Source organism: Lampetra fluviatilis, chromosome 7 (assembly GCF_964198595.1).
Source record: "Lampetra fluviatilis chromosome 7, kcLamFluv1.1, whole genome shotgun sequence".
NCBI lineage: Eukaryota > Metazoa > Chordata > Hyperoartia > Petromyzontiformes > Petromyzontidae > Lampetra > Lampetra fluviatilis.
In genome coordinates, this window is record NC_136281.1 from 16,847,139 (window position 1) to 16,865,297 (window position 18,159).

The following is an 18,159-nucleotide window of genomic DNA, read 5'->3' on the forward strand; positions in this document are numbered from 1 at the left end:
AACATTCTTGGTGCTTTTCTACGTGCGTGCGTGCCAACGTAGAACCAGGCCCATCTTTCCATCCTGGTCAAAGGATGCATCGGTGTCAATGGTACCCTTTTGCGAGCACCATTTTCAAGGAGCCAAACATCCTTCAAGAGACCAAACGGATAAATATCTAGGGGTGTCAGATCTTGGCTTAAACGATGGATGGGGGGCAGCTTCGCTATGACTTGTTGCTCATTTTACCAACCCCAAAATGGATGATGATGACCTCGCGATTGGCAGCTGTGCATATTTTTCCTAGCTAAATAGTAGAGTAATCGCTGTAATGTCCCTGTTTTTAAAATGTATTATTAACAATCCAGGTCATCGACAATTAATATAACAAAACCTGTAAGAATCTTGTTTAATGCTGACAAAATGTGGGTTTTCATTTTCACAGCTTATTGTGCAGAGCCTTGACAGCCAACCGAGGTATTTGTTGCATGTGGCTTCAGGGTAACCATGTGACCTGTGATGCAACGTGTAGGTGACCGCATGCCCATCTCAAACGGGGCATTATGGGTAGAGGCAGCCTTGCACGTGAGCATACAGCATGGCATTAATTATATTCAACGTCGGTAAATCTTTTTGTTATAATTTGCCGTAGCCGAGTTATTTTTTTATATATTTATACACAACACCTGCAGTGAGTTTGTTTAGAGACCATTGCTTTGTCCCAGATTAGCGAACAGGCACACGGTTAAGAGACGTGCTCAAAAACATGCTGGCAAAAGCCAAAATATCTTTCCCACTCGGACATAAAACCGCACGCCGTGGCGTCCCCTCCTTGAGTGATGGCCACCCTCCTCCAGCACCCCCCCCCCCACACACCCATCTCCCTCTCACCCACCGACCTCTCGCTCTCCACCCCCAAGGTCCATTCAGCCGACCTCCGTTGTTCTCCAGGATGGTCGTACGCCCCCTGGATTGCCATCAATCGGTGCACAGCGTAAACAAACATCTTGGCTATGTAAATTATCCAAACTAATCTTGAGCTAATCAGCGTTATCCCCTCGCCGCCGCGTCTCCTCCATTTAATTAGCCCTCTAGCGCATCACCAGCTCTCGCCTTGTGGCCGTCACTTCTGGGAGCTTGTATTTTTACGGCGAATATGTGGAGGGGAGGGGAGAGAGAGACGTTGAGAAAAATGTGATCGTTATGAAATATCAACTCGATAGCAATTTGCTATTCAATTAGGAGGACTGTCTCGATGGGGTTGTGCAGGCGGCAGAAAGCCGTGTGCAGCGCACTCCGGGCCGTTCCGGGGCCTGGGTTGCGCTGCTCACTCCGCCGCATGGCACGCGACGCTGACAATCCGGCGCATGGCACGCGACGCTGACAATCCGGCGCATGGCACGCGACGCTGACACTCCGGCGCATGGCACGCGACGCTGACAATCCGGCGCATGGCACGCGACGCTGACAATCCGGCGCATGGCACGCGACGCTGACGACACTCCGGCGCTCGCGTGAAGCGTCACCTGGCGTGAGCGCTCGTCCCGTTACAATGGTCGCCGAGATAACGATTGCATGGCGATGGTGAGTCTCCATTGGCCGCATCCATGAGAGGGGGTGTGCAGCTCGTGGTTTCCTTGACGGATTTGTAGGGCGTCGATCGGTGTGTTGGGTTGTGGCCAATTCTTAACGGGCCTTTGCCTGGGCAATGAGCCGGCTGGATCTGGACTGCCGGTTCAATGGACGGTGTCGGTGATGACACATCATGGGTTCCATCTTCCAAATTTTCACTTAATCCGAAAAGCATAATATGAATAATTTATTTGACAATGTTATGAATTAAAACCGCTCTGTTTAGAAATGTGCGCGAGCCGTTTGGCAGTTTAATGCAGGAGTTGTTAACGCTGGTGGTGTATTAGTTTGTTTTATATTTAATTTGCCATCATCACTCGAATGTGTTCCTATTAAGTGGATAGGGGGGGGGGTGAAGGCTCTTGTAATTGCCGCTTTAATCCCCAAGTAATCCATCCCCTGAAATTGGTCTCCTGTGAAATACCCGCTTGGCGTAAATGTACATGCTATGCGCACGTTAAAAGCAAACGTCTAGAAACTACGGTTTGTGGTGTGTCGGGTTCACCGTTTCATTTTTTTATATTAAGAACTGCATCATTAGACGTTCTAAAGTTAAGAAGATACAAGTATTATGGAGTCCTGATTTCTGTTTTTGTAATAGCCCGACTAATTTATCATTGCATACCACGGCACCATGCCCCGCGTGGCTGCCCCCTCCCCACACTATTGTGGCCACGGCCGTGGAAATCCCTCGAAGCGCTCCAGGCCTTAAGCGCAACCCCGTCGGGGTTTCTCGCCGTGCGTCGCCCGAGGGCTGTTCCTGCGATGGGCGTGAACGTTGGTCGAGTGCCGCCCGCCGCCTTCGGCACAAAAAATTACTGCCGTTGGAACAAATGTAATAAAGTAATTCCTGAAGCTTTTTCTTGTCAATCCATTGTCATATTTCCATCAAGGGCCCGAGACATTCATTGGGTTATCCATTTTCTCTGGGTGGTCCTTGGGAGCCATAGCTATATTACGTTTTCATTATTCAGCTGCGAGTCGTTTTTCAAATCTGTGATTTACGCCGAGGCAGCGGCGCTCTATGGCCTTACCGCGGTAACGGGCGTCGCGGTGATGAACGTAATCCAGGGTTTCGGAGGCAACTCCCCAACCTGCTGGGCTGTTAGGTGGCAGTACAGCAAGTGGGTTTACGAACGGAGCACTCTGTGTAATGGTGTTATCACCCCCTACGCGTGGGTGTTTTCTCTAGGTACTGTGCGGTCCGTGTTTCCACATCATATCAGTAATAGGCAGAGATTGAAAACCCTCCTCTAGGCACATGGGAGCGTTGGCTTTTCATTGTCAAGTTAATTTGGCCAAGAGCGCTGGGGCCTGAGGTTGACGCACCGCAGTACGTTTTCCGTGTACCTCCCAACACGCATCTCGGTTTGTTTTTAGAGAACCTGCGTTGTTGTGACTTTGGCTTTGCTCATGTTTCGAGCGCAACTTTACAGCCCTCCTTTCTCAATCGGTGCTGCCACGTCTTGCATCTCGTTTCCATTGTTATAATTGTCTCCATTTTCTGAAATGGTTTGTATTTTTCAGATTTTTGTGTGCATTGCTTTTGTAATAGTCCAATTTGCACAGTCTTGAAATTCCATTCCTAATTATCTTTGACGAAAGCATGTCTTCGTGCCCGGCTCCATTTCTGGTGTGTTTAGTGACTTCGTGCAATCCTGAGTGTCTGTTCCATCATTGTAAATTGTTTGGATAATTTCTAAAATATATTTTTAAAATTTACAATACAATTTGCATTTATATATGCTTCACGGGAAACGCAACAATCTCGTTAGCCATGTGCCCACTTAAGACCCTTAAGTGTTTACCTGGACAAGGGCAGCTGCAGACGTCACCCACACGAACTTCAAGAGGAAGTGAATTCCAGACATTAGGAGCAGAAGCAGAGGAGCGACCGCCCGTGGAAGCCAAAGAAGGCATTCGGTTTCCAGTCAAATGCCACTTAGCAGTCTCCAAAGGATAGCCGCGTTACATAATATTATTTGACCATTAATCTTCCAGAATATGATTGATGGTATATATGTGGTCAATTACAGAATCGTGGGAATGTGAGGGCTATCGCATGGCATTCCTGTTATATCTCAGTTCACTGCTAGATATGGAGCCTTTCCCCCCCCCCCCCCCCCCCCCCATTGTCGGTCATATGGGTTTGGCCATACACCGTGGGCTTGGCGCAAACCGGCAACTTGTCGTGCGAGAGTTCGAGCCTCCTGCCGGCCCAGCGGGCAGGCAGAGGACCGTGCGCCGCTGCGGATTTCCACGGGGCCGGCTTAACGAGCGCTCTCCACCAGAGCCTTCAGCTGCCTGTCGACCCCGCGTGACCCCCGCTGCAGCACCGTCATGGTGCTGTTTGGGGGGGGGGGTGGGGGACGCGTGCCGTCGCTGCTCCTCCACCCAACCGTCCGGAAAAACGTCCCCCCGCCACCCCCCTCGTCTGTGTGGGAATGAGCGCTGCGCATCTGTGGTGCCGCACAATTGAATTCGGTCGTAGAATCCGGTTGGCTGGTTCTGTATTTTTTGTAATGAAGGAAACATTTTTTCCCCATTTTTTTTCATCTTTAAAATGTTCAAACTTAACATTCGTCGACTCCTCCACAGCACTTGCTTGCCAAAGCAGTGGCACGTGATATCCGAACCAGTTCTGAGCCGCCACCCCTCCCCGCCCCGTCTTACACTGAGACGTTTGCCCATTTCGAGCGTTTTGCATGTAGGATGAAGCCAGATTGTCCAGTGCGAACCTGCACTTGAATAGGCGACACGTCAAAGTCCGTACGGACGGGTTTATGGAGCTCGCCACTCCACTGGCACCGCATGGCCGTGTCGCAGGCCCGCCGGTGGGGTTGGAGGGTTCGTGCTCCACCACCCCTGGCTCTTGACGAGCCGGCTCCCTGGCACGTGCCACCGTGCCCTGGTACTCGAGCGCTTTGTTTAAATTGTGGGTGCGCGCGTTCGCCGTACCCGACGTTATAATGCGTGCGGCCGTCGATCGATGTGCCTGCGGCTATGCCGCGGAAAAATGAGTTATGTTTATTTGTTTACGCATCGATTCTGTTCATTGAATGCCAATGCGTGGGGTGGCTGCGTTACGGCCGCCCGCTATTGTGTACGGAGTGCGGCGGGGAAGGGTCCCTGTTGTGATGAAATCGTGCGACGTAGCGAACGTCAAGTGGTGGTGGGGACTGCCGCTCTCGCGATCTGATATTGCGAGTTCGGATCCCATTTAGGGGGTTTCTACTGCTTCATCATTCATTGCGGGGGGTGGGGGGATTCATTAAACTGAGTTCCACGTTGCTAAAGCAACTGTAGTAAACTGGCCTGTGCCATGGGAACGTTGAATTTCCATCAACTGTAATTGGCGGCACAGTGTGGTCGTTGCGACGCTGTATAATGCTTTTTCAAATCTGACGCTTTGCTTCATGTCTAGAGTTCTAAAAAGCGTTAAACGGTATCTCGCGGGATGCGGTCTCTTTCACTGTTGGCTGCTATCGTGTGCTGTAGTCTGTGCTGTGCTCGTATAATTTGCACCGATGCCGGCCTTGGGATTGAAGATTATGCCTCGTGGGAGCCACACCCACAATGACTTTGGCTGCTCGTTGGCTCTCTCTCGTGCTCTCTCTTGGCACGCACTCCACACGGCGATGAACGGTTACGATTTGGCCGCGCGCTGTCAGTTCGCTGCCCCCCCCCCCCCCATCGCTGCCACCAACAACAATAATCGGCCAATTTGAAAATCGCCGCAGACGTGCACAGCAAATCGAGTGAGCGGCCAATTCCAGGGTAAAGGGTTTGAGAGAGAGAGAGAGAATATATAAAATCTCACCGCCGGGGATTTTTTTCCTTGACAGCCGTGTGGTGAAGCGCGCAGTCCGCGTGTGCAGCTCGCTCGGCGCGGCGCTCTAAACAAACGCTGAATGATCCCCCAAATCGCGAGTAATGGAGTAAGCGAGCAGCTCTGTGACGGAGCCCAGCGGGGCCGTTAAGGGGAGCGGCTCGGGAGAGAGCGAGAGGCGCGTGCGGCGCCGTGGCTCGCTCGCGCGTCCGCCTCCATTGTGAAGATCATTAAAACAAATCGCCGAGTCGATTTGCTTTTTGTTATCGTTGCTTTCCATTCAATAAGCGCGCGCCCGCGCGTGGGAAAGCCGCGCGCCTGCCTGAGGTACCTGCCCGCCGTCGCTTCTCGCGCAGACGAATGTGGACATGATTTTTTCGATATTTTTTTTTCTTTCGTAACTTCGTTGTTTTATTCCTGCGAGACCCTGCCGCGTTGAAGCTCGTTTTGAAAATACATCGTGTTCTTTTCGCGCACGGTTGCCTAATTTGAGAGCGCCGCGCATGCTGCGATTGCGCCAAGTTGGTTGTATTGTTGTAGCTTTAATTGCGGGGCATCTGACCACGGCTGGCCGCACCTGACAGGCCGAGCGCGGGGGTTTCCGCATGTCTCCCCGCCCGTCTGCCCTCCATTTAAATTCCGCGTTTGTCGTTGTTGCCGTGTGCCACGCGAGACGATGATGATGATAATTATTTCAATGTCGGGTGTTTTCGAGAGCGATTCTACATTTTGTGTGGGTGAGGTAGAGAGTTGGACGGTTCAGCAAAACTTGTTAAACAAACACAACGGGCTGCCGGGCGTTTTTTTTGTTAGAACCACATGCCGCTTAAGTTGTATAAAGGTTCTAACAGATTGTTGTTTTGCACATGTGTCTGCAACGTAAACATTCGGTGTTATTGGCACGTGGTATTTTGCCTTTTAGTAAAACAAAAACGTGACCGAACTCGGATTCCAGTAAACGAGGTTGACCTCTCGGCCAAGACGAGCAGCAGTGGCACATGGTATCTGAATCTTGTCCGAGCCCTCCCCTCAAATGGGTACCGGCTGCGTGGCGTTCCGGACAGCAACCACACCCACCGCTCGTGTGTCGTCCCGGCCTCAATATGTGCGCGCTAATCCCACATTGCCCCCCCCCCCCCATTCGGTTACACCAGGAATCTTTGCGGGCCTCTTTGTTTCGTAGCGCGTCCGTGTGTCGCGTGTATCCGTGACGACGTGTCGCGTGTATCCGTGACGACGTGGCACGTGTGTCCGTGACGACGCGGCGCTCCCCGTGGTCCCCCGCGCGCAGGATCTTTGGGCACGAGGGCAACGCGGCGCAGGACGTGACCTACGTCAACTGGCTGTCCATGGTGCGCGCCGGCGTGCTGGCGCTGGAGTTCTACACGCCGGAGACGGACACCTGGAGACAGGTGCCCGGGCGCCAACCGCGTGTCTTTCCCCCCCCCCCTCTCCCCCCGCACGTGCCCCACCCGCAGGGAATACACACGTTCGTGTAGATACTTGACTCTGCCCTGCTCACGGGGGTGGCGTGAGTACGGGGCTGGTGCGCACCGCCTCTCCTGCTCCTCTCTCCACCACTGCCCCGGTTTCTTTGCCCCCGGTTTTGCTGTCTCCATGCCTCCGCATCTCCGTGCCTGGGCATCTCTCGATCCCCATGTCCCCCTGTGTCTCCGTGTTACTGCGTCCAATGTGTTTCTGGGGTTCCTGGGCCCCATGCCCCCAAGCTCCATGTCCCATCTCATTTGTATACTCGTGCCCCTGTGTTCCTGTTGCCCATGCTTTGTTTCACCCACGTACCCATGTTTCTGTTTTGGTTAAATCTCTCGTGTTCCATGTCCTCTCTGCCCCCTGTGTCCGTGCTGCTGCAGGCTCACATGCAGGCGCGCTTCGTGATCCTGCGGGTGCTGCTGCAGGCGGGCGGCGGCCTCGTCAACGTGGAGCACACGGTGGGCGCAGACGGGCGCCCCGATGCGCGCATCTCGCTCGACCGCGCCAAGATCCCCACCGTGGGGCGTACCGCCATACACGACTTCCTGCTCAAGCTGCAGGTGCTGCCACGGCACGCGGACCACGGCGTGGCACGGCACGGCAAAATAAGAACGCTCTCCGAATGTCGGTGTAGCTGCCCTGAGCCGTCCTGCTCGACCCAGTGTTGTCGCCCGTCAAACCCGCCCTTCGCCCCGTCTTCGCACAACAGCGTGACCCCGTGAACTTGAACCCCTCCTCCCTCCCCCGGCGACCCTGCCACACCCCCGCTCCTCCCGCAGGTGTACAAGTCGACGGCGGACGTGGACGCCGGGCGGGCGCTGTACGCGGCGCTGTCGGCCGTGAACGATGACACGGAGCTGCGATTCCTCGCGCTGCGCCACACCGTGATGCTGCGCAAGGAGCCGCGCAAGATGTTCGTGCAGGTGAACACGGCGCTGAAAGGTGAGCAGGTGGCACGGCACGATGGCTCGCGTGGCCGCCACACCGCGCGCCGCACTGTGGTGAAACCCCTTTGCCGCACCTGTGCCATCTCCCATTACGTCGCGCACAAATCGCGAGGCTGCAGTTTTGCTGGAGGTGAAATTGAACGACAACCTTTCAAAAGCCTGGGTCGGGTGAGTCGCCGCATGCCACTCGGACGGTCGCCAACGGGGGGGTGGGGGGTGGGGGGGAGTACAGTGTTTGGGTAGAGTGTGCAATATACCCGCGCGTTCGTTTGTTCTGGGGGGTGTGCATGGGAGGGGGGGGCACTCATTTGAGACTTGTGGGCATGCTAGGGTGCGCTAATGGCTGTTGTTAACAGCTGTTTTACCCTGAGCCCATCCCAGGGTGCTTGACCCTCAGAACCTCGTGCTTCCGGCGTACAGTTACCCGTGACCGATGCGAGCGGCGTGGTGGTGTAGTTTTTGGTGCACTGTACTCGGAAATCCGGCGACCCGAGTTGGGTTCCTGGCCGTGGCCAACATGGGTGGCGCGTGATATCTGAACTGGTCCTGGCCCCACCCACGGTGACCAATGTGGTGAAATATGGGGCAAACAACTCTCTTGACCGACACGGCATGGAGGAGACTCATCCAATGAATCGACTTGACAAAAGGGTTTTATATTATTTAAGTTATAGTGAGCACTGCACCACGTATTTGCGCTGGATCCACATCAAAGGTGGGCGGGGGGATGGTGGGGGGGGGGTAGTTAGGGGGGGGGATAGTGGTGGTGGCGGAGGGGGGTAGGTGGTGGGTGGGGGGGGGCGTGACGACGTCAGCGCGATGCTGGAGCCCGGCTCGACGCTGTGGGGGTACAGGGGACGCCCCCGCCCGCGTTCCGGACAGCAAAACATTTTACTCGTAGAGTGTCACGTGTGATTATCGTGGCAGATGGGTGCAGTAGCGTGCTCCTCCCACAACCCCTGGGAAACAACAGTAATCGTTAACATCGGATGCCCCGTGGCAAAATAACGAGGAGAGGAGCCAATTGGAGAGGGGGTGTAGCGCTGATGAGCGAGAGGGCGCGGCGCGAGATCGTGGAGGGCGCGGCGCGCGGCTGCGTTGCTAAAAAAAAACCCCCGGAAGTTTTTTTTTATATTTGCGCAAATTCGCGGGCGGATCGATAAAACGCAATAACTCGAAGGTCGAGAAGTGCCGCGGACCCTCGTGCCAAACCGGGGGGTTTTCATTTCACCACCGGTGGCTCTGGCAGTGGTGATGGACTGCGCTGCCACCTCGCTTGGCGTCAGAAAGGCCAGACTGACGCACGCGCGCGCCAACCTGCCACGGCTCGCGGCTCCCGGCAAAGTTCAATCGGCGCTCTGACATGGCATTTAATAAGTGATGGCGACCGGCGGTCCCGTCTCCCGACACCACAAACGGGAAGTCGCCGCTATTATTCTCCTTGTAGTCGTGTCGTAGAAACGTAACGCCACGCACGCTGCCAATGGGACGTTCACGATTTCTTTGTCGTTTGTGTGATACGTGGGGTGCGTGGAGCTATAAACCTGCGAACCGAATTTTGTTTCGTTTCCCAGTCGCACCTAAGATAAGTGGCGAGTGAAAATCCCACCCCCCCCCCACCCTGCCCTCTACTTTACCAACCCATACTGACCAGCGTGGTGAAGTATGGTCAAACAACCCCCATAACGGGGGGGGAGAGACTCGTCCTTCGTCCAGCGGTGTTTTAACGACGGGCTTGCTACATCGGACGGTGATCCGGTTGCACGTGTACCACCGCCGTGTTTACCAAGTCTTTAGGATTTCTTTCGGCGGACTCGTTGCTACTGCTCACAGCAGCCGTCGGGCGCGGCTTTCTGTGTCAAGTCCCCCAAGAAACACAGTCTTGGCTGCCGCATGCAGCGGCGGGAGAGTTCAAACGGCTGCGCCGGCCGACGCTTGCCACCTCCCGCGGTGCGAGGGGCGAGGGTTTCGATTCCGAGAAATCCAACGGCGTCGAGGATCTCTCCGTGAGCAGCAGCTGAAGGCCGGTTCCGACCCAAGCCGTCGATGTCCGTTCGTTTGTTTGTTGGCCGGAGTTTTGCCTTTTGGCACTCGTGTGCATCAGCCTCGCATAGCCACCAAAGTTCTGGTTTTACTAAGCAGGAGCAGCAACTCCTGCTTAGTAGCAGCTCCTGCTCATTAACCACCCCCCCCCCCCGATTCACGGTCTCCGTCACGGACGAGTCTCGCTTGTCGAGTGCGAGCCTCCCGTCACGTGCGTGCGTTATGTTAATTGAGCGTAATCTTTAACGCGATTTTTAAAAATGCGTTTTCTCGTTCGTTCGAGAACAATTTGTGCAGGCAAAATCTAACGCTCTCGCATTCATTAATCCAACTGCAAAGATGAAAAAAAAAGCTTTTTTCTTCGAAATTTTCACGCCATGAACGTCGGCAACTACAGAAGCTTAATTGCCGGGAGCCCCTTTCATCGTCGAGTTGTCGCGTTCGCAGCACGGGAAAAAATGATGGCGCGTAGGGTGACCTGCTTTTATCCAGTGTCTTAATGGCAGATTCATATCAAAGGCTGAGGGAGGGGAGTGGTGGAGAAACGGCGCCCACCGGACTGCCGTCGCAAGAAGGCACACGGGTGCTCGCGTTGCGCTATCGCCTCGTGGCAATGATGTCATTGCCACATCTCCGCCGATTTGTGTTTCTTTATTCTGAAGATCGGTGGGTCGGTAGTCGGGTTGAGATTGACGACTGCTACATGGGGAGTAAAACTTTGCAGCGGTTCGTCGGGGAGAATCCATTCCCACGCTCACGTCGAGGTACGTTGATCGTACACTAACTACGTGCAGATGTTGCTGTTGGGCGAATGGGGCAAAACAAAACTGCAAACGCGACAGAACGACAATGAGAAACAGTACCGACAAGATTGCGAAAACGAGACAAAAAATAACTCTTGTGAAGGTGAACGGGTTTGTGCTGGTTAGTATGGACACGTGCAAAGCCGTTGCCTGATTTTCAATGGGTCCACAACATCAAAACGATGTCAACACTGCTGGTGGCTGATAATGATGGTGGTGTGCAGACACAGGACATTGGCAAACCGAATTAAGGAGCCGACAAGGCAGTCCTTTGATCGAGCCGTCGCTCCGTCTGTCAGAAGTGGGTCGTGCGCACGTTTGCCCCTTGATTGCGCAAAGACGTGCGCCTGCCTCGGGGGTGGCTGGCACCCGCTCGGAGCCTGGCTTATAATCCAGGCAGCTGCCCTGTGATCGAACCGAGAGCCCTTTTTGGAGCGAGTCGATGGTCGCAGACCAATCGCCAATGACTGCAAAAGAAAACCCTTCGCTTTACATTTTGTGTTGCACTTAATTTAGCTAGACCTCCGAGAATGAAAACCTATTGATTTGACAGTCATCGGATGAACATTAATCTGTAGCAGGGCCGGTGGGAATTGCTGCACCCCCCCCCACCCCCCCCCCCCTTCATTGTGTGAACTAGAGTTCACGTGTAACGAGCTTGGACGTAGCTCTGTGAAGTCCGCTTCTGTGAGCCGTTCTCCAACACGATGGGTGGCACTGCCAGTGCCTGTTTGACACGACACCGATGGGACGATGGCTGTAAAAATTGGTGGAGAAGACGACGTTTGTTTCATCAGGGGAACAATGCCGGGTGTGGCCACTGCTCGGAGTGAAGCGCGGGCATCGGGGAAACAGAATGCCGGGCTTGCCAGTGCAGGCTGCACTGTACAAACTAATCCTCGCTGCGCATTTCGACCGAAACGAATCGCTCGTGCGAGTCTGCCTCCTGAACTCTGGGCCCAGCGGATGTCCCGGGAGGGGGGGAGGGGGCACAGCCCAGTAAACGAGCAGCTGCAGATGTTGCCTGGTTGACGAGGATGGTGGATGCGGTGTCACCTGGCGGCCCCATGTGTTCCGTTGGCTGGGGAATTGGTGATTTGTGCCTTGCCCGTGGTCTGTTGTTCTAGTGAGGTGGTGGGTAGAGGCCACGAATGAAATTTGGAACGATCGGTTTTTGGACCAGTCACAACGGCTGGAACAAACCGAAAAAAAACCAGTAAATCGATAGAACTGGGGTACCACGTGGGTTGGTTCCGTCAAACCTCCCTCCCTCCCCACCCCCGCGCTGACCCCCCTCCTCCTCCGCCCCCCCCCCCCCCCCCTGCCGCCTGCGCTCAGCGTGACGCGTTTGGTGCCTCCGTTATGGCTGCAGCGCCCGCCGTGTAATTGTAACGGACGGCGCCTCCGCCGCCGTAAACCTCCGGGGCCCCCTCGCCGTGGATGATGGAGGTCCGCACGTGGGACGGCATGGCAAATAATGCCGCGTCGTAAACGCACCGCGCGCATCTTAATCTTCCCCCGGCCTTCCGTCAAAGAGGGCTCTCGGTCTTCGTTACGGCCGATGGTGCTCGTGCTTCGTGACGTCCTGTCGCTCGCTTGCCGGCGCCCAATGTTGGATTTCTGGGTGGGGGGGGGGGATGGCGAGCGGGGGCAGTGGCCTGGCGGGGGGCCGGTTAGGGGGGCTGCACAGGTCCAGCAAGCTGGGATTTGTGGGGGGGGGGGGGGCGAGCAAGGAGAAATGGCGCGGCACCCTTCACACTCCTTCACACTCCTTCACACTCCTTCACACTCCTTCACACTCCTTCACACTCCTTCACACTGCTCGGCAGCGTGGGACCAGGATCCTGCTGTGCGGCTCGCTCGTCACACGCCGTGACCGCAGAACGCTGGGGGTTTCCGTGGGGGGGGCTGTGTTGGCTGAGGGATCGTACCCCCCCCCCCCCCCTGGGCTTCCCCCCCCCCCCCGGGCTTCCCCCAACAACCGCGGGCCCAGCGCTACCTGCGAGCCACCTGCGAGCCACCTCCCTCCTCGCGGACCTGCGGCGACTCCGACCCCCGTGCGGCGTCCCAGGCAATGGTTGAAATGTTCCCATTCCGTACGAGGAACCGTCCCTTTGTGCCGGGATGTTCGCCTCGCTTTTGCACAACAAGACGTCTCTCCGTTTGTACAGATTTTTATGCGCCCCGTTTACCCCGAAATTTCTGAGAACATAGCATTTGCGACATTGTCGATTGGGTAGGTTTTTGTTGAGAGCAGGCAGATTACGTGAATGAAGATAATCGTTAAGTGCGTTATGCGGCCAACATCAAAAGTGGTTTTGGGAAGTGTTCAACTGAAGCTCGCATGGGTTATCTTGCAACTGAATATTTACGTGGCTAATCAAGTGCTTCCACCACACCGCTCGAGAGCATCAAAAGTAATTTGATGCTTGCCGACGATAGGATGCATCCATCATTGAGCAGAGCGATCTCTTTCAATTCATGAATCGGTGAATCATCCATCACTTGGACTGTGGCCACAGGATGCGAGCACGCGGCAATGTGCCGTTTTGGCGGCGTCTCCGTCCCGTTGGCCTGAATTGCCATTTTCTGGATGCCGGGCGCAGCGCCGGGCTTTGCGTCTGATTAAGTGGCTTTGTCCTCGGCACCGATTGTACGGCAGCGGCGATTTGAGAGAAGTTACAATCGAGGAAATTACCCAGACCCCACTGCTCCTCTGCGTCGTCCATGTTGTTACGAACATCATCACGAGCTCGGTGACGGTGACATCGCTGGCGTTGGCAGCGGCGATTTAATAATTTTTCTGAGACGGATCGCTACGTCCCCCCCCCCTCCCCACCCCCGTCCACTTCCTCACGCATAGCTAGACCGGCGGCTGGCGCGCCGTCGCGTTCTGGATTTGACCCCCGGCTTTGGACGACCGAGGGACTCTCTACCCCCCCCCCCCCACATGCCCGCCGCCGCCTCTCGCGCTCACAAATGGCCTAATTTCCACGCCACGGCAATTACCGCGCGCGTGGCCCTCGCAGCTGCCACGAGCGAGCGGCGCGAATCCCAGCGGCCGCCAGCTGACGGCAGGACAAAGCGCCGAAGCCACCCCCCCCCCCCCCCCCCCCCCCGCCGGTTAGTGACACGTGCCCCCGGCTGTTCCCTCCACGTGAGCCCTCCAACTCGCCAGCTCAGCGGGGGAAGGAGGGGGGGTCATCAATTTTTTAAATTCTGGGAGGGGGTGAGGAGGGGGTGGGGGGGGGGGTGCGAGTCTGTAGCTGCTGCGAGGCCGTCGCGGGATTACGACGGCGAGCGCTCCCAAACCCCGCGAGCGCTCGTCGGTCTTAATCCTCCTCCCCGGGGCGGGGGCGCGAGGAGGCTCGTGGGGCGATGGCACGAAGGCGGTGAAGAAGGGCTCGGGGCTCGGATTAAACGTTGTTCTAACGACGGTGAGCACACGCTCTGCCGTGGCGGCACGAGGGGTGGCACCCGGCGGGGCCACGCGGCACGGCAGGGCCGCGTTGGTTTACGTAGCGGAGTCATTCGTGCACGTTGCATCTCACGGCGGCTTCACAATGTGTGCAACATTTTTCGACAGGAGCCGCGGGAAGCCAAATGCAAAGCCGGAAGGTAGCCAGGCACAACCTGCACTACGAACAATTTCCCAAGCTTCTGTGGTCTTTCAAGAGATGGGGGGGATGGGAGGGGGAGGGGCGATACCTGCTCTGTATAATCACAAGCAATTTAACTTGCAGGCGATTTTCGAATGGGCCCCACTGCCATCTGGTGTGGTTTTTTATGCCGGTTGATGCATCAGTACTGATATTCAGGGCGGCCCCGAGATTTGACCCTTGAACCTCCACCGCAAGCACGGAACGGGCTACCGCGAGGCCCCGTCCCACCCCCACGAGCCCTCTGAGTGCGCTCACCTCTTCCTGCGCTCGCTGTGGGGTTCGCTGTGGGGTGTTGCACGTCGACACGTGAGTTTGTTTCAGGGGGAGGGGGTAAAAAAAACCTTTTCGGGGGGGGGGTGCATTGGGCTGGGTTCGTTCGTGCTTCAGCGTACAGCAGCCAACGAGGCGATTTTGAATGAGAATCGTACGGAGGTCTGGCGGTCGAGCGGAGATGAGTGCTGAGGGGCGGGTGGTCGACCTGCAGATGTTGAGCGGCGATGCCCAAGTGCGGATGTAAGCGCGGTGATGCATAGACGGGGGTGTAAATGGTGACGTGAAAGGGGAAGATAGTCATGTGAGTGGTGTTGTGTGTTTTATTACCTGACGGTGGTCCTAGGCCCTCCCTCTCTCTCGGCGAGGGAGGTCACGTGACTGCTCCGTGTACACCGTCTCTGTTGCTGTGGCGAGCCGCCGGCGCTGCGACCGTGGGTGGAACAGAGGAGGAGCCCTCCGCGATTACCCGTGGCCCGTTTTGTCCAGCGGAGTGCTTTCGCTAACCTCATTTAGGAGGCGGACGTGGCAGCTGAGAGCTCGCCAACAGGCGCGCAGAGTGCAATCGGCTCCGGCCTGCTTGTGTGGGCTTTTAATTTAATGAGGCCGCCCAGTTTTTCGGCGACCGCGAGCGTTTCGGCGCGGTTTGACGCTGCCGCCTGCAACGGTGAACTGTGCACGCGCACACGGACGCCTCCATGCCTTGATGCGTCTCGAGTCTCGAGGTTTGCCGAGCAAGCGACGATGGGACCACGGTCATGGACTTAGGGTATCGTTGTTCACAGGTGAAGCACCATTAAAAAGAGGAATTTCCTCTGCAACAAGTAAATTATTGGGTATTTTTAACCTATTGTTAATTGAGCACAATAGCTTGCCCCATCCTCTCATACTTCCTCAATTTGATGAACTTGGCTTGACATTTTATTTACCCAACAGTACATTGTGTAGTGGTGGGAAATTTTACCCCCTTTTTGAAGTTTCCATCTAAACTTTAAAAGAGAGCTTTATTTTTGTTATTTTGTGAACTGGTTTGTAAAGAAAGAACTCCCCTTCATCTGAGCAGTGACAAGCGCGCGCTGTTGATCTCTCCCCGGTTGAGTAGTGACTCACTCGGGAGCTGCTGCATTCATGTTTGCAGTTTTGACGCCACCGGATCACAGCGAACGACAGCCCGCGGCGCCACTCCGCCCCCCCCATCCCCCCCAGCCACCAAGCGCGGGTGTGGACGGTGGTCCGCACAGACTTGCTGTGCTGCCATCTCTCGCCAACCTCGCGGGCCAAACCGAATTTCTAGAGCGCTTCGCGGGAATCTACGCGACACCCACCACCACCACCCCTCGCCTCCAGCGCAGCGCCGAAGCCCCAGAGCGCTCGCTGTGGCGGGGCACGGAGCGCCACGATGGCCGCCACGTTGCGTGCCAGCAACCACCGCCGCAACTCTCGCTGGACGTTGGGGAGGTGGGATTTAGGTGGGGGGCGGGGGGGGGGCGAAGCAGTCTCTGGGGCGCTCGGGTTTGATTACACCAAGTCGCCAGCGCATCCGCTTGCTTCCGCCTCCCCGCCTTGGCCTGGCTGAGTCTGGGGGAGGGGAGCGGGGAGCAGAGCGAGTGGTGGGGGGGGGGTGAGGCGGAGACCGTGGCGATCATCCCCCACGCCCCCCTCCCTCCGTGGGGATGTTTTGAAACCGTGGAGGCGACGCAGGGAAACGGGCCGCTGCCGCCGTCTCGGGGTGGATCGCGGGTGGCTGGGTTGATGGCCCGGCCGACGGCTCGTTGTTGACGGGCCGCGTCTGTGCGAGGTTCGCCGTTGTGCTCTGTCAAGCGGGGGGGCCGACGGTGTAAGTGGGGTGGGCGGGGTGGGCCTCCGCGGGGTCGGGCAGGGTCGGCCGTTGCTGCCGAGCGATGGGGGAATAAGCCCTTCTCGGATGAGAGCAGGAAATTGAATTTGGATGCTTCCCCCCCCCCCTCCGTTGATCCCCTGTGATCCCTCGCTACAATGCGATGTCCCTTGCTTGAACGCGTTGGTGCGTCGGTTAATTGATGTTGGCCACCGGCCAGAGCGGGCAAGCGGACGGGCGATGCGTATCATGGGTGGATGAAGTGCTGCCCCGTTACCGCCGGTCACCTGCGTGCGCATGTCCCGTCGTCTTTTTTTTGCGGCGTTCGTGAGGCTGAGCGTTGTCTGCGTGAAATGACGGTGTTCCGTGACGACGTTGGGAATATCCAGAACGCCGAGCGGAATTTGCTGTGGCATTGACGGATGGCGTGGAAATCTGAGATTCTGTTAATTACACCGCGTTCTCACGCTTCCCCCCCGCACCACCCTTTCATCCCGGCCAGGGGTTAGGTGCGCGCCTGTCTGTGCGGTATGCTTGGACGCTCGCGTGTGGACGCGCGCGTACATGCAGACGTGGACCGGCTCGACGCCTATGGCGCCCGCCCGCCACATTTGCCCGTGTCGGCAAAGATAAATCATCGGTACCGGCTAATGAAAAATTGGTAATATGACCTCTTCCAAACTCTGGTTTCCACTATAAATTACATCATGTGTATCGGATTTTTTTCCCTGCCCCCCCCACTCCCTCTTCCAAATAAATAAATAAACAGAACAAAAAACCCTTCCCCATTGCCGGCAGCACATCTCATCTCCAGTGCTGATAACTCACATCTCCCATTTCACCCTCGCCCTCCGCTGCTGTGGCACAGGGTGGCTTCGCCGCTCAGATTCTGAGCGATGTTCTCTATGAACGGGGGGAAAGCCACTGGGGATGTGCCGTGTATCTGTAAAAGCCTGTAAACGAGCCTACGGTGTTTTTACAAATCATTGATGGTCGGGATAGGCTGCAGGCAAGTGAAGTTGCATTCTGTTGATTGACAGACGCACGAGAGCAGTTTTAATAACCGGTGTTGGAATTATTTTGTGTCACCACCGAATAAACTGAGTTGCTTGTCGAACCGTGGGTGCAATTCACCAGGCCGAGAGAACGCCGCGGCTCAAATGGCAAAGCTATAAAGTGCAGGTCGTGCGTGAAGCCTCTCCCTCCGCCCGACCCGTGTCCATGTGACCTTCGGCTTTAATTCGCTTCCAGTGATTTTTCAAACGTAACATTATGACGCTGTAAGTTCTCCTGATCGAGCAACTCCGTGGGAACATTTGCGGCTGCAATTTAACGGTTCCTCGACGTTGACAGCCGAGACCATGGGCAGCGTCTTCTTTCCCGAGCCCGTGAGGCCTTCAGGCTTAACGAGCTGCGCATCGTCTCGGTGTAGATCACGTGTCCGCACATTCAAGCAACGCGATTGTCCCGTGGGCGTTTCAGCGTTTTGCTTGGGGCTGCATCAAAGCGTCAGCAGTGGGTGTGGGGGGGGAGTGGTCGCGGGTGGTTTTGACCACAACCCTTTGTGTGTGTGTGCTATGCTTGCGATAGTTAACGGGGACTTGCCAACAGCTTTTGCCCCAACAGTTTCGAAGGCTGAGAGCTCATTGTATGTCCATATCGTGTG

The 18,159-nt window shown here is 56.1% G+C and overlaps 1 protein-coding gene across 1 annotated transcript in view; it reads left to right on the forward strand.

Moving 5' to 3' along the window:
- DPP3 (dipeptidyl peptidase 3) overlaps positions 1-18,159 on the forward strand; it is a 68,763-nt gene that overhangs the window by 49,664 nt on the left and 940 nt on the right. The window contains exons 15-17 of the mRNA XM_078858716.1: positions 6,732-6,852; positions 7,312-7,491; positions 7,711-7,873. Of these exons, the coding sequence (XP_078714842.1) occupies positions 6,732-6,852; positions 7,312-7,491; positions 7,711-7,873 (464 nt within the window). The remainder of the gene's footprint in view (positions 1-6,731; positions 6,853-7,311; positions 7,492-7,710; positions 7,874-18,159) is intronic.